Here is a 15,261-nt window from a genome sequence, read left to right on the forward strand (position 1 = left end):
CTACCACATTATAGTGAACCCTATTTGGATGCATGTTGAAAGACATGCTTTTCTGGTAAAACTCAAAATATAGGAGCTGTGTCTACAATTAAAAATGAAACATTTGGCATGTTTGTTAATTCTAGCTTTTTTGCAAAAACTGCAAAACAAACAAGTATATGGAGAAAATGTGGAGAAAGAGATGTACCTATCCACTGTCAGTAGGGAAGCTGAGAGGTGCAGCCCCTTGGAGGGCAATGAGGTGGTTCCACAGGAGGCTAGGGGCCGGGTTGCCATATAATCCTGAAACCCTGTTGCTAGGTATGTACCTGGAAGAACTGAGTATGGGGACAGGAATGGACATTTGCACCCTGGCATCTATGGCAGTGTTCCTGATTCACAATGGAAGGAGGTAGCCTAAGGGTACAAAACTGAGGGAAGGGAGGGGGAACTGTGGTGTTTATACACAATGGACTACTGAGCGGCAGCAAGAAGGAATGAAGTTGTGAGGCCTGCAAATAGGTGAATGAACCTTGAGGACTGTATGTTGAAAAAAATGGCAGAAACAGACAGATATTATCATGCCTCACTTATATGGATTAACTGTAATATAAAAACTCGGTGAACTGAAGTCGATAGCATGGGTTATCAGGTTGGGGCCTATTGTAAAGGGTCCTAGATTGTAAGCTCTTACAGCTGTCACATATATTCAGGAGTTCTGTTATTTCTAAATTCTTAGATACTGAGCTTTGTTTGTATATAACCTGGTCATTCCCAGAAACGGGGTATTTATGTGACACCTGAGAGTCAGAGTGTGGTCGTTAGATTCAGTTGTCAACTTGGCCAGGTGAAGGTGCCTAGTTCTGTTGCCGTGGACATGAGCCAATGGTACATGAACCTCATCTGTTCCTGATTACATCTGCGGTTGGCTAGGAGGCGTGCCTGCTGCAGTGAATGATGTTTGATTTAAATGGTTGGTGCTTAAATGAGAGACTCAAGGTAGCACAGCCCAAGCAGCTCAGCATACCTCATCTCAGCACTTGCAGCTCAGCCCAGGCCTTTGGAGATGCAGAAAGAAATCACCCCAGGGAAAGTTGTTGGAACCCAGAGGCCTGGAGAGAAGGCCAGCAGAGATCACCCTGTGCCTTCCCACATAAGAAAGAACCTCAGTTGAAGTTAGCTACCTTTCCTCTGAAGAACTAACAAAATAAATCCCCTTTTATTAAAAGCCAATCCATCTCTGGTGTGTTGCATTCCAGCAGCTAGCAAACTAGAACACAGAGTTAGAACTCTGAAGCTCTCTAAAAGTCAGCAGTACCCCAAACAGGAACTGTTTAAAAAGTTGAAAAAGGGATCAAACTTTGAGAAGAAATATGAAGGAAGCTAATCTGGATAGGATTAAGATAAATCAGAATATCAGGATGATATCATCTATATTTTAAAACTTTAATTTCTGTGTAAGACCAAAGGGAGAAATGTTTACTTGGTGCAAATTTTATATTTTGGGTGGCACATTACCTAATTTAACTTGTATGGTCAGTTTAGATGAACACCATAAGTATATGGAATCTTGAATAAGGCATGAGATTTTTTTGATTTGTCCAGATTAGTGTGATGTCCCAATATATCCCAGAGTAATTTGGACAGTGCATAAAAATTTATTTGCGGGGGAAGAGTAAAATGAGACAAAGTGTCAATGGCTGAGAGATTCCAAACAGAGTCGAGAGGTTATCCTGGAGGTTATTCTTACGCATTAAGTAGATATCACCTTGTTGTTCAAGATGTAGTGGAGAGGCTGGAGGGAATTGCCTGAAAATGTAGTGCTGTGTTCCAGTAGCCATGTTTCATGATGATGATTGAACAAAGATATAGCTTTCACAATGAGACTCTGTGAATGTGAAAACCTATGTCTGATGCTCCTTTTAGCTACTATATCAACAGAAGAGTAGAACATATGGAATAAAAATAAATAATAGGGGGAACAAATGTTAAAATAAATTCAGTTTGAAATAGTGGTAAATGAAAGCGAGGGGTAAGGGGTATGGTACGTATAGTTTTTTTTCTCTATTATCATTTTATTTCTTTTTCTAAATTGATGCAAATGTACTAAGAAATGATGAATATGCAACTATGTGATGATATTAAGAATTACTGATTGTATATGTAGAATGGAATGATATCTAAATGTTTTGTTAATTTTTTTTTAATTAATAAAAAAAGTTAAAAAAAATTATTTGCAAATTCCCCTTGGGGGGCTGGGGCAAAATGAGGAAATTTGGAGAATTTCTGATATCATCACAAGCAGTGGGGACAACCAAATCAACAGGCTGAGGCCTTGATCTTGGGGTTTGTCCCTATGAAACTTACTCCTACAGAGGATAAGCTAAGCTTACTTGTAATTATACCTAAGAGTCACCCCCAGAGAACCTCTTTTGTTGCTCAGATATGGTCTCTGTCTCTCAGCCAACTCAGCAGGTGAACTCACTGCCCTCCCCCCTACATAGGACATGACTTCCAGGGGTGTAAATCTCCCAGGTAATGTGGGACAGAACTCCCAGCATGATCTGGGACTCCCAGTATCATGGGATTGAGAAAGCCTTCTTGACCAAAACAGGGAAGAGAGAAATGAGACCAAAAAAAAAAAATGTGTATATATATACACCCCTTTTTAGTTTATGGTTCCAGAAGCCTTGAGAGACGACTGTATAATGATACAACTTTTACAATGTGACTGTGTGATTGTGAACACCTTGTGTCTGATGCTCCTTTTAACCAGGAGGTATGGACAGATGAGTAAAAAAATATGGATTAAAAAACAGATAAATAATTGAGGGGATAAGCGGTAAAAGAAATTGGGTAGTTCATATACTAGTGGTCAATGAGAGGGAAGGACGTATAAGTGTATGGGCTGTATTAGTTTTTTCTTTGTTTTTATTTCATCTTCTGGAGTGATGCAAATGTTCTAAAAATGATCATAGTAATAAATACACAACTGTATGATGATATTGTGAGCCACTGATAGTACACCATGTATGGACTGCATGTGTGTGAAGATTTGTCAATAAAAATATTTAAAAAAAAAAGGAAAAAAGTATATATAGTTTTACATCCTGATTTTTTTTGGTCAAACAATGTATTATGAGCATTTTCCACATTAAGAAAAAATATTTTTAAAAATCTTCATTTTTCTAATGGCTACATAATATTTTAGCAGATGATATATCATAATTTAGTTATCCATTCCATATTTTGGGTTGTTATACAGTTTTTTTTTTCTTCTTTATAAATAAGTCTGCAATAAATATTTTGTGTGGGAATCCTGGTTCCTATTTCTAAAGGATTTTCTTAGATTTCGTAACAGTGGAATTATTGAATCAAAGAGAGACATTTTAAGCTCCTGATACATAACGCCAACTGCTTTCTGGGAAGATCATGTCAGTGTACACTCCCACCAGCAGTTAGGAGAACTGTGTCTTATAAACAAATGCCAGAATTGCACGTTACTGTTTTTAAATCATAAAGGGGTTTAAAAAAAAAAAAGGCTGAGGCATCAGCACCCGGCTCACGGTCTCCTAGGAAGCTGAGTGACAAGGCCCTACTTCTCTGCCTAGGGCTCTCTGATGGATCCCACCGTTCCCCCATTGCTGCTTGTCTGCACCCTGGTAGCAGCTCCACCCTGGCGTCCAGACACTTCCACTACATTCCTCTTAGAGAGAAGTCATGATAGGATGTGAGAGCTGACAGGGCTCCAAAGAGGACCGAGTCCCAAGAGGGGAAGCAGCTTGCCCAAGGCTCCAGGCAGAGGCAGGACAAACTCACTGCACATCCATTCACTCAGCTCAGAGCACCTTCACTGCCCTGTTTTGGTGCCTTAAAGAAGGCTTACAAAAGAAAACTGAGGCCTCATTCTCTTTAGGGCACTGAGAAAAGTCAAGTAGAATAGGCACCGAACAGAAGAAAAAAGAAAAAGGAGATCAGTTTGTGAGGTGAGGACATCAGCATGCAGAGATTTTCAATTCACAGTAGTGTTGCGGTGCATTCTGTAAATTAACAGGTAAGAAATTTAATTGGAATTCACTCTTCTGACCTTAAAAGTCGCTGTTGTATTTCTTCCCAGGAATCCTTGCGGTTCTCATCGACATACATTCGAAACAGGATCCTCAAACAACAGGCTAGGCTGCTGGTTTCTTGTTTTAGAAGATTGGGTTTAGACTTGCCCTTAAAACCTAAAGATCAGATAGTCATATAAATAAGTGCACTCTCCTAGGATAATGCTGAGAAATCATGTGGGAATGTAATAAAGTTACTTTAAGAAATACTGAAATATCGCAAAAACTTAATACATTTCAATTGCCTTGTGACACATGAAGCCATGTTTCTTCTTCTCAAGTGTAACAGCTCTTAAGAATTCTGGCATTTTTTTTTTTTTCTGTTTTCGTTTTATTTCTTTTTCTGAATGGATGCAAATGTTCTAAGAAATGATGAATATGCAACTAAGTGATGATATTGTGAATTACTGGCATGTTTTTAAAGTGCAAGATTATTTTTCACAAAGCACACATAAGAATACATTTTCTTAAATAAAGCAATACCAATCTGCCACAGAGATGTACAAAAGGCTCACAAAATCACATTCTTTAAAAAACAAAATCTCAATATGCAAAGAAAGCCATGAGGAATAAATGGCATTCTTTTAATGTGTAGGCTAAAATAGGGATTTGGGGAGACAAAGTAATGGTAACAATACAAAAATTAAGCGGACTGTCTTTTTTGTAAAAAGTCCAACATAACAAGAATCCTACCAAACACACACCCCACCCCCTACAAATATATATATATACACACACATACAGAGAAAGAATGACATAATTTCAATTGAAGACCAAGAAAACTATAAATTGTACTACGTTTTTGTGACACTGCTGATAATCAGAAATTACTGCCCGTGTCACAAGAACCTCACTTCACTGTAAGAATGTTGGAAAGCTAGAGAGCAATTTTGATGACCTTTTTTTTTGTTGTTGTTGCTTGGGCAGGCACCAGGATTCAAACCCAGGACTCCAGCATGGCAGGTGAGAATTCTGCCACTAAGCCACCTTTGCACTGCCCTCGATGACTTTTGTAGTATCATTGTCACATTTATTATTATTATAAGCTTAAATGTTTTTACACCTGATAACAATGTTACCCGGTTCCCAAAAATCTGTATCATTGAAGTAGAAGTTAGATGTAATAAAAACTGTTGAGAAGGCCAAACTTTAAAAGGAATAAAATTAAAAGTAGCTTAAATAGTATATGTTTAAAAGCAAAATTACCATATATGGGCTATAAGAATACAATCCCTTCACTCTTATGCCCATAGAAATATTATTCTTGAATTATTTGAATTTTGATTTAAAGAGGTCTTAAGAAATCATCATAAAATTCAAACTCTCTATATAAGAAATATACTTTTTCTTTTAGTCATCCTCACAGATCCAAAGCTACATGTTTTCAAAGAACATAAATACATAAGACCTGCAGCTTAATTTGAACATAGAAACAAACCATTTGAAACACTAGACTCACCATCAGGATTTATCTATTAATTTGTGGAAGTGGGAAAGAGAGAGAGAAAAGACAGATGTATGGAACCCCTTGAAGTCTCATAAAAATGCATGAATGCTTTGTGTTTGCAGATTACCACATTTTCTACATTGTCATATTTAACTACAAGATTTTAAATTATTGTAAAGTTTCCTGACTTTCTAGATCAAGTTTCCAACTTTCAATTTGCTTTTTCATCAAATACTTAATGACAATCTACAGTATGCCAAGCAGGGTTCCTGGTGACGGGATGAAATCTACTGAATATTTCCCTTCTTTCTCCCTCAAACATGAAAATATCTAGGAAATTACTCCAGCTATATTTAAAACATAAGGAATTCCCCAAAGGTTTTAATGTTTTAGGACAGTGGCCAGTGGGGCCACCTATCCTATCTGCTGTGTGGCTTTACCTGCTCGCCACAGGACAGTCCGCTGCTCATAATTGGAGTTGAAGGCCTTAGAGAACGAATGGGACTCCTGCAGGCAGTCCAGCAGCTTGAAGAGGTGCTGGGAAGCCATGTACTGGTACATGCCCCGATCCTCCGTGTCCACGTGGATAACTGCATCCAGAGTGTCTTGCTAGAGGAGGGAAGGTAGGAGAGCTAAGTGAGGAAGATGGAGTGGCTTTGGAACATGGGTGAAAAAGCTTTCTAAGACACTGTGACATCAGAGATAGTGGTTTCCACTCTCCAAAAGCATCCTCTGTGTAATACATACTTTTTTCTTCAATGCCCTGAACCATTCTCCACGAAGACTTTGCTCACTAGCTGGTGAAGAAACATACTGAGCTTTGCATGATGATGGGCTTTGCTGGTCAGTTTCAGTTTGATCAGTGCTGCCAGTAGAAGCATGTGCTTCTGTGATAGTTTGACTACAGGATCACAATGTACTCTTAACTTTATAAGGAAACTGTAAAATGAAAGAATCAATGTGCAATACATATGATAAAAAGTATGAGTCTCAAAAATACTGATTTAAAGATGGAAATTGTTAGGTAAAGCCCAAGTGGCATCTTTCTCAATAATATGATTAGTGAACTTAATAAGCTTAATGACTACATTTCCAACTGTGAAGAAAAAAATAACTTTCTATGCATGAAATGAAAGAAATTGTCATTGAGCATGTTGCCAAAAATCTAAGAATTTAAGACATACTCAGGGATTTTATATTTCTTGAGCTTTTGAGAATGGATTCCCACCTATCTTATAAGCCAGAGGTTAAAAAAAAAAAAACAAAAAACGGGGATAGAGTTTGCAATATCTCCAAATTGATTTACAGATTTAATATAATCTAACAAAATCCCACCTGGCTTCTTTGCAGAAATTGACAAACTGATCCTAAAATTCTACATGCAAATGCAAGGGACCCAGAATAGCTGAAACAATCTTGAAAAAGAAAAAGCTGGAGGACTCACATTTCATGATTTCAAAACTTACCAAAAATCTATAGTTAGCAAGACAGTGTGGCATAAGGACAGGCATATAGATCAAAGAAACATAATCAAGAGACTGATATAAACCCATGGGAAGCAATTGTTAATGGGTATGAGGTTTCTTTTTGTAATGATGAAAATCTGGAATTAGATAGTTGTGATGTTTGTACAAACTGTGACTATGCTTAACGTCACTGAATTATACACTTAAAAAAATAGAAAACAGCAGAAACGAAAAAATTTTACATTAATAGCCAGCATTTAAAAATCAGGAGATTTCATATATATGTATATATGTTTCTTCTCTGGAGAAATCAGAAGACTGGCATGACTTGGCACATACGGATGGATGGCATTACTGCACCAGGGCAGGTGGCAGGGTGGTGACGGCTCCTGTTTTGCCTGGGAAGCAGCTCTGTGCCTTACCACAGTTTCCCTCATGCACAGTACCTGTTAGACCCTGAAACATGTAAGCTTGCAAACCATGGAGTAAGCCAACTATCCAACTCTTGGGAACTCAATTTTCTATATCTTCAAGAATGCCTTACATACAAAATGCTGTCCATACAAAACAAACAACAGTGAGCTTTCTGAAAGAAACTGGGATCTTTACTCATGTATCTTCTCTCTCAGTTTTTTTACAGTTAAGCTGTAGAACAATTATGGCCCTGATTAAAACCCTTTGAAGCATCCAGGAAGGGGCTGGCAACTGAGCAGTGGCTTACTGGTAAACTGGCTCTCCTGGGGGATGGAAAAGAAGACCTCATTTCTGTGGTGTAGATCTCATTATGATCAATTTCAAGCTACCAATTACAGCATCAATGAATACAGAGGTGGGAAGAGAGGAGCACAATCAACTCTCGGGGGTGAGTGGGACACAGCTCCAGGATACCACTACACAGGACCAACCTCCCTAGAGACAACGGTGCCTCCTCGAGGCCTGCTGTCCTCACCTGGGCAGCGACCATGTGCTCCGCATCTTCCTTTTTGCTTGTGGCAGGGTAGAACACAATGTTGTCAATGGTCTGTATCAACTCCAACTGGACCACACACTTGATGAGGAGGCTGGCAAACAGTTTCTGATCTAGATCAGATGATACAAATTAATCCTAACAATGATTCAGGCAATAATGAATAAAAATTCACTGAGCTACCACTATGTGACAGGCACAATTCCTGATGCCAAGGGATAACAATGAATAAATGAACAAAATATCCCTGCTCTCCTAGAGAGACAAACAATAAAAAAGTTATTTAAATATAAGACATAGTGTGTTAAAAAAGAGAGAAAAGACTTCTGGGCCAAGATGGCAGCTTAGCAATGTGCACATTTCAGTTCGTCCTCCAGAAACACTACTAAATAACCAGAAACAATACAGAACAACTCCTGGGGCCACGTCAGTGACTGGACACACAGTATACCCCAGTCTGGACCAGCTGGACTGGCTGGGAGTCCTCCCAGAACCGTGAGTTCCCTAAGCCGCGGCAGCCGGTACCCCTTCCCAACAGGCTGCTTCCCAGAGGGGAAAGGAAAGGGACTTTACCAGCAGCAGAGGCTGAGCCCAACCAAACACCAACTGTGGAATTAATTAACAAATTCTGATTACTGAAAATACGCCCCCAACTCAAGTGAATCTGGTCAAAGCTGAGGTTGCTCATTTTTGGCCTGGCACCAAGGGGGCAGGGCTGACAAAAAAAAGAAACAGAGGTTTTTGTGGCTGTGCTTCTACAAAGGCTTGACTGCCTTTAGATACAGTGGCAGGGCTTCTCAGGCTGTGACTGCCCCAGGCATAGGCAGAAACAAGCTCATTTGAGGGCCTTCTCCAGGCCTTCAAATGCCTTCCCCAGGGGAGGGGTGAAGCCCCACCCAGGTGGAGTCCCTCCCTCAAGGAATTCAGACACCAGGGCTTGGTAATTTGAAGCCATTAAAACCAGCCTACAACCTCTCCTCTGTCTCCACCACGCCCCCAGCAGAGAGAGTCTGCCAAAGTTAAAGGTACCGCATCATCTTATGCTGGTGGGACCTGCCGTCAGACAAGTCCCACATATTGGGCAGGAAAGAAAAACAGAGTCCAGAGACTTCATAGGAAAGCCTTTCAACCTGCTGGGTTGAAACTGATGCAGGTGACTGTTTCCTCCTGATAGGAGGCCAGTTTGGTCTAGGAAAATCAGACTGGGGTCTACAATACCTAAGTAGACCCTCCTAAGTGTGTGTGGGGGGGAAAGCAGGGCAAGAAACAAGAAAAGAGGAACTGAAAAATTCTCCTCTGTTAAACAAAACCTAAGCTAGAGGTCCAGAAAAAGCTGAACTGAATGTCAAAGAACAGACAGACAACAAATTCATCCAGCAAGAAAACCCTAGATAAAAGAAGTGAAAGCAATCTCCAGAATAAACTAATTAAGATAATTAAATGCCTAGACACCAGCAAAAAATAACTAATCACACTAGGAAAATTGAAGATATGGCCCAGTCAAAGGAACAAACCAACAATTCAAATGACATACAGGAGCTGAAACAATTAATTCAGAATGTACGAACAGACATGGAAAACCTCACCAAAAACCAAATCAATGAATTGAGGGAGGATATAAAGAAGGCAAGGAATGAATAAAAAGAAGAAACCGAAAGTTTGAAAATACAAATCACAGAACTTATGGGAATGAAAGACACAGTAGAAGAGATGAAAAAAAAACAATGGAAACCTACAATGGTAGATTTCCAAGAGGCAGAAGATAGGATTAGTGAACTGGTGGAAGGAACATCTGAAATTCGACAAGAAAAAGAAAATACAGGGGAAAAAAAAAGGAAAAATATGAGCAGGGACTCAGAGAATTGAATGACAATATGAAGCGCATGAAAATACGTGTTGTGGGTGTCCCAGAAGGAGAAGAGAAGGGAAAAGGAGGAGAAAAACTAATGGAGGAAATTATCACTGAAAATTTCCCAACTCTTATGAAAGACTTAAAATTACAGATCCAAGAAGTGCATTGTACCCCAAAGAGAATAGATCCAAATAGATGTACTCCAAGACATTTACTAATCAGAATGTCAGAGGTCAAAGAGAAAGAGAGAATCTTGAAAGCAGCAAGAGCAAAGTAATCCATCACATACAAGGGAAGCCCAATAAGACTATGCGTAGATCTCTCAGCAGAAACCATGGAAGCGAGAGGATAGTGGGATGATATATTTAAATTATTGAAAGAGAAAAACTGCCAACCAAGAATTCTATATCCAGTAAAATTGTCCTTCAAAAATGAGGGAAAAATTAAAACATTTTCAGACAAAAAAATCACTGAGAGAATTTGTGACCAGGAGACCAATTCTGCAAGAAATACTAAAGGGAGCACTAGAGACAGATACGAAAAGACAGAAGAGAGAGGTGTGGAGTAGAGTGTAGAAAGGAAGATGATGAGTAAAGGTAAAAAGAAGGAAAATTAGATATGACATATAAAATCCAAAAGGCAAAATGGTAGAAGAAAGTACTACCTGTGCAGTAATAACACTAAATGTTAATGGATTAAATTCCCCAATGAAAAGACATAGACTGGCAGAGTGGATTAAAAAACAGGACCCATCTATATGCTGTCTCTAGTCAAAGGACATGAAGGTAAGGACACAAATGGACATTTGCACACCAATGTTTATAGCAGCATTATTTACAATTACCAAGAGATGGAAACAGCCAAAATGTCCATCAAGAGATGGGTGGCTAAACAAATTGTGGCATATACATACGATGGAATATTATGCAGCTGTAAGACAGAATAAAGTCATGAAGTATGTAACAACATGGATGGACCTTAAGAACATTAGGCTGAGTGAGATTAGCCAAAAAGAAAAGGACAAATACCGTATGGTCTCACTGATATGAACTGACATCAGTGAATAAACTTGGAATATTTCGTTGGTAACAGAGACCACCAGGAGGTAGAAATTGGGTAACTGGAGCTGAAGGGATACAGATTGTGCAACAGGACTGAATATAAAAACTCAGAAATGGACAGCACAATACTACCTAACTGTAATACAATTATGTTAAAACACTGAATGAAGCTGAAGGTGAGAATGATAGCGGGAGGACGGTTGGGGGCATAAATGAAATCACAAAGAAAGATAGACTATAAAGATTGAGATGGTATAAACTAGGAATGCCTAGAGTGTATAATGATAGTAACTAAATGTACAAATTTTAAAAATGTTTTTGCATGAGGAAGAACTAAGGAATGTCATTACAGCAGGGTGCTGAAAATAACTGGTAATTAATATTTTAAAATTTCAACTTATGTGTGAGACTAAAGCAAAAAATGTTTATTTGGTATAAAATTTATATTTTGACTAGTTCATCTCCTAATATAACTTAAGTAGATATCTGGCTGAACAACATAAGTACATGGAACCTTGGGTAGGACATGAGATTTTGTTGGTTTGTCCAGAGTGATGCCCCAATGAATCCCAGGGTGATTTGACCAGTGAGTGGGAAAATATTTGCAAAGTCCCCTTCAGGGAATGATGAGAATGGGGGAAAATTCAACCTCCTCAAGTTGAATTCTTGACATTCTCACAAGCAGTGGAGACAACCAAAGTTATAGGCTGAACCCCCAGTCTTGGGGTTTGTTCATATGAAACTTAATCCCACAAAGGATAGGTCAAGCCTACTTAAAATTAGGCCTAAGATTCACCCCCAAGAGAACCTCTTTTGTTGCTCAGATGTGGCCTCTCTCTCCAGCCAACACAACAAGCAAACTCACCACCCTCCGTCTGTCTACATGGGACATGACTCCCAGGGGTGTGGACCTTCCTGGCAATGTGGAACAGAGATCTTAGAAGGAGCTGAGACTCAGCATGAAGGGATTGAGAAAAACTCTAGAATGAGCTGAGACCCAGCATCAAAGGATTGAGAAAACCTTCTTGACCAAAAGGAGGAAGAGTGAAATGAGACAAAGTGTCAATGGCTGAGAGATCCCAAACAGAGTCGAGAGGTTATCCTGGAGGTTATTCTTACGCATTAAGTAGATATCACCTTGTTATCCAAGATGCAATGGAGAGGCTGGAGGGAACTGCCTGAAAATGTAGAGCTGTGTTCCAGTAGCCATGTTTCTAGATGATGATTGTATAATGATATAGCGTTCACAGTATGACTGTGTGATTATGAAAACCTTGTGTCTGATGCTCCTTTTATCTACCTTTTCAATAGACAAGTAGAATATATGGAATAAAAATAATAATAGAGGGAACAAATGTTAAAATCAATGTAGTTTGTCCGGCGTGGTCATGGCGGCAAACGCTACCACCAATTCATTGCAGCTCCTGCCGCTAGAGCTGGTGGACAAATGTATAGGATCAAGAATTCACATTGTGATGAAAAGTAATAAAGAAATTGTTGGCACACTTTTAGGATTTGATGACTTTGTTAATATGGTGCTGGAAGACGTCACTGAGTTTCAAATCACACCAGAAGGAAGGAGAATTACAAAATTAGATCAGATTTTGCTAAATAGAAATAATATAACAATGCTGGTTCCTGGAGGAGAAGGACCTGAAGTCTGAATGGATTTCCTTGACTGATACTTGATTCTGTTTTGTTTATAATGGCAACAAAATGGATACTTATTTTACCTTTTCACTGTCCGAGTTTACAAAGCTAAGTTTCCTGTTAAAGGGAAGTGTTTTGAAAATGCATTGTAAATGCTAGTTTTTGTACGTTAATCATGTTTATCTTGGGAAAAGAAGACAACAGTTTACTGTTTGAAGACTTAAAAAATAAAGGTATATTTGGTTAAAAAAAATCAATGTAGTTTGAAATGCTAGTGATCAATGAAAGGGAGGGGTAAGGGGTATGGTATGCATAGTTTTTTTTTCTTCTGTGTTTTCATTTTATTTTTCTGTTGTCTTTTTACTAATTTTTCTGAATTGATGCAAATGTTCTAAGAAATGATCATGATGATGCCTATGCAACTATGTGATGATATTGTGAATTACTGATTATATATGTAGAACAGAATGAACATATCTTAAGAATGTTTGCATCTTTTAAAATTTTTTATTAATTGAAAAAAAAAATTACAAGAAGCACAAACACTCCCAACACATACACTCAGCAATTCACAATATCATCACATAGTTGCATATTCATCATCATGATCATTTCCCACACATTTGTATCAATTCAGAAAAAGACATAAAAAGACAACAGAAAAATAAAACAAAAACAGAGGAAAAAATTTTTACATACCATACCCCTTACCCCTCACTTTCATTGATCACTAGCATTTCAAACTAAATTTATTTTAACATTTGTTCCCCCTATTATTTATTTTTATTCCGTATATTCTACTCATCTGTTGACAAGGTAGATAAAAGGAGCATCAGACACAAGGTTTTCACAATCACACAGTCACATTGTGAAAGCTATATCATTATACAATCATCCTCAAGAAACATGGCTACTGGAACACAGCTCTACATTTTCAGGCAGTTTCCTCCAGCCTCTTCATTACATCTCGAATAACAAGATGATATCTACTTGATGCATAAGAATAACCTCTAGGACAACCTGTCGACTCTGTTTGGAATCTTTTAGCCATTGACACTTTGTCTCATTTCCCTCTTCCCCCTTTTGGTCTGTTTGCATCTCTTTGTTGTAATATTTTTTTTAAAAATTAATTTAAAAAATGTAAAAAAAGAGAAAATATATATGTATATAAAAGAAAAAAATAAGGAAAAAAAAGAGAGGGACAGGAGATAGAAAGTTAGGTGAGGTTGGCACTTATACCATCTTGGACCAAAAAAAAGGAGAGAAAAAGGGAGGGGTGGGGAGAGGTAAGAAGAGAGAAAGAAAAAAAGACAGCAGTACTAATAGTACTAGAGATTTTGCCTGCCAACCTACTCACTGAGTGTATATGCTCAGGAGGAGGCTGAGATGGGAGACCAGGAAACACAAGTTCACTGTCCTTTAGGGAACAGGAAAAGTTAAGTCCCAGGCACCTCCTCAGGTATAGCTATCATGCTACTATTTAAAGAACTGTATGCTTCGCCCCTATACACAAGTCAACTCTTTATGTGGTGCTGATGGAAGAAAGAGAGATCACCTGTCGCTGTACACTGGAGAGGAACCTGGTTCAGGTGCAGTTAGTGGGAGACAGCACGCTGGTCTTCAACATGTGCACTTTTAATGAATTTTGAGGGTGACAATTTTTATTCTATTAAAATATGATGGTGGCCACATACAACTTTTGTCTAATGTCCAGTTTCAGAAGTCAATTTCAATGTTAAATACAATCTGGGATGTTGCGGAGTGGGTGAAATTGAAATGAAGATAAGCAATGGGCACAGAACATAAAGAAAAACAAAACAAAACCAAACTAGAATAACACTTAGAAGTTCCAATTCCCTGGTTGCCCAAAGATAGCTCTGAATCCTAATTGTACACTATTGGCCAGTTATGTAGCCACCTGTCCAAGCCTTGGTTTGTGCAAATGTAAACAGTACTTTTCTCCAAGACCACCACCAGGATTAAATGAGTTCAAAGACACGAAATACACAGCATAATGTCTGAACACAGCAACTGCTAAACATAGTTTTTTAAAATCTCTATAGAGAGTAAAACACTCTATAAGGAATATTAAGTGACAAATTGGTTAAAAGAATTTGAAACTTGTATCTGACAAAGATCCCTAATGAATAAGAAAAAGGCAAACAGTCCAGTGCAAAACAAAGAAAGATTATGAACAGACAGTTCACAGAACAGAAACTAGAAATGGCTCTTAAATACGTGAAAAAATACTGTATCACACTCATAATTAGAAAATTGCTCACTAACACTAATTCAAAAATACCAATTTTTACCGAGGTTCACAAAGACCATGTGAACAAAACTTCAGAAGGATGGCGAAGTAGGGTGGGCTGACTTCAACCTAGCTCTGTGGAACAACAACAGAGTCAAAATAACAATAAAAGATCAAAGGGGATGGTGAAGTTATACAGAGAAGGTCGGGTTTGACAAATGGGTGTGAGAGCTGAATCACTATACTGAAATTTCTTTTAGCTACCTTAGAGCAGCTAAAAATGAAAACCTCAGATGGTGGAATTGTAACCTACACCAATCTTTGAAATCTGTTCTACAACTAATTGCTGTAATGTGCTTTGAAATTTATTGCTTTTATGCTTATATGTTATTTAAAGGGAAGGAGGAGTATAACAGAGAAGTTAGGATTTAACAAATGAGTATGACTGCTGAATCATATTGATATTTCTGTTGGTCTCC

The 15,261-nt window shown here is 38.3% G+C and overlaps 1 protein-coding gene and 1 pseudogene across 2 annotated transcripts in view; one reads left to right on the plus strand and one right to left on the minus strand.

Annotated features, from left to right (window-relative positions):
• ARFGEF2 (ARF guanine nucleotide exchange factor 2) overlaps positions 1 to 15,261 on the minus strand; it is a 150,106-nt gene that overhangs the window by 5,882 nt on the left and 128,963 nt on the right. For both annotated transcript variants that reach the window (XM_077167366.1, XM_077167371.1), the window contains exons 35-37: positions 7,951 to 8,081; positions 5,976 to 6,144; positions 4,067 to 4,205 (exon numbers count right to left, since the gene is read on the minus strand). In XM_077167366.1, the coding sequence (XP_077023481.1) occupies positions 4,067 to 4,205; positions 5,976 to 6,144; positions 7,951 to 8,081 (439 nt within the window). The remainder of the gene's footprint in view (positions 1 to 4,066; positions 4,206 to 5,975; positions 6,145 to 7,950; positions 8,082 to 15,261) is intronic.
• Positions 12,270 to 12,593, plus strand: LOC143688916 (U6 snRNA-associated Sm-like protein LSm5 pseudogene; annotated as a pseudogene).

This window comes from Tamandua tetradactyla, chromosome 1, assembly GCF_023851605.1.
Source record: "Tamandua tetradactyla isolate mTamTet1 chromosome 1, mTamTet1.pri, whole genome shotgun sequence".
NCBI lineage: Eukaryota > Metazoa > Chordata > Mammalia > Pilosa > Myrmecophagidae > Tamandua > Tamandua tetradactyla.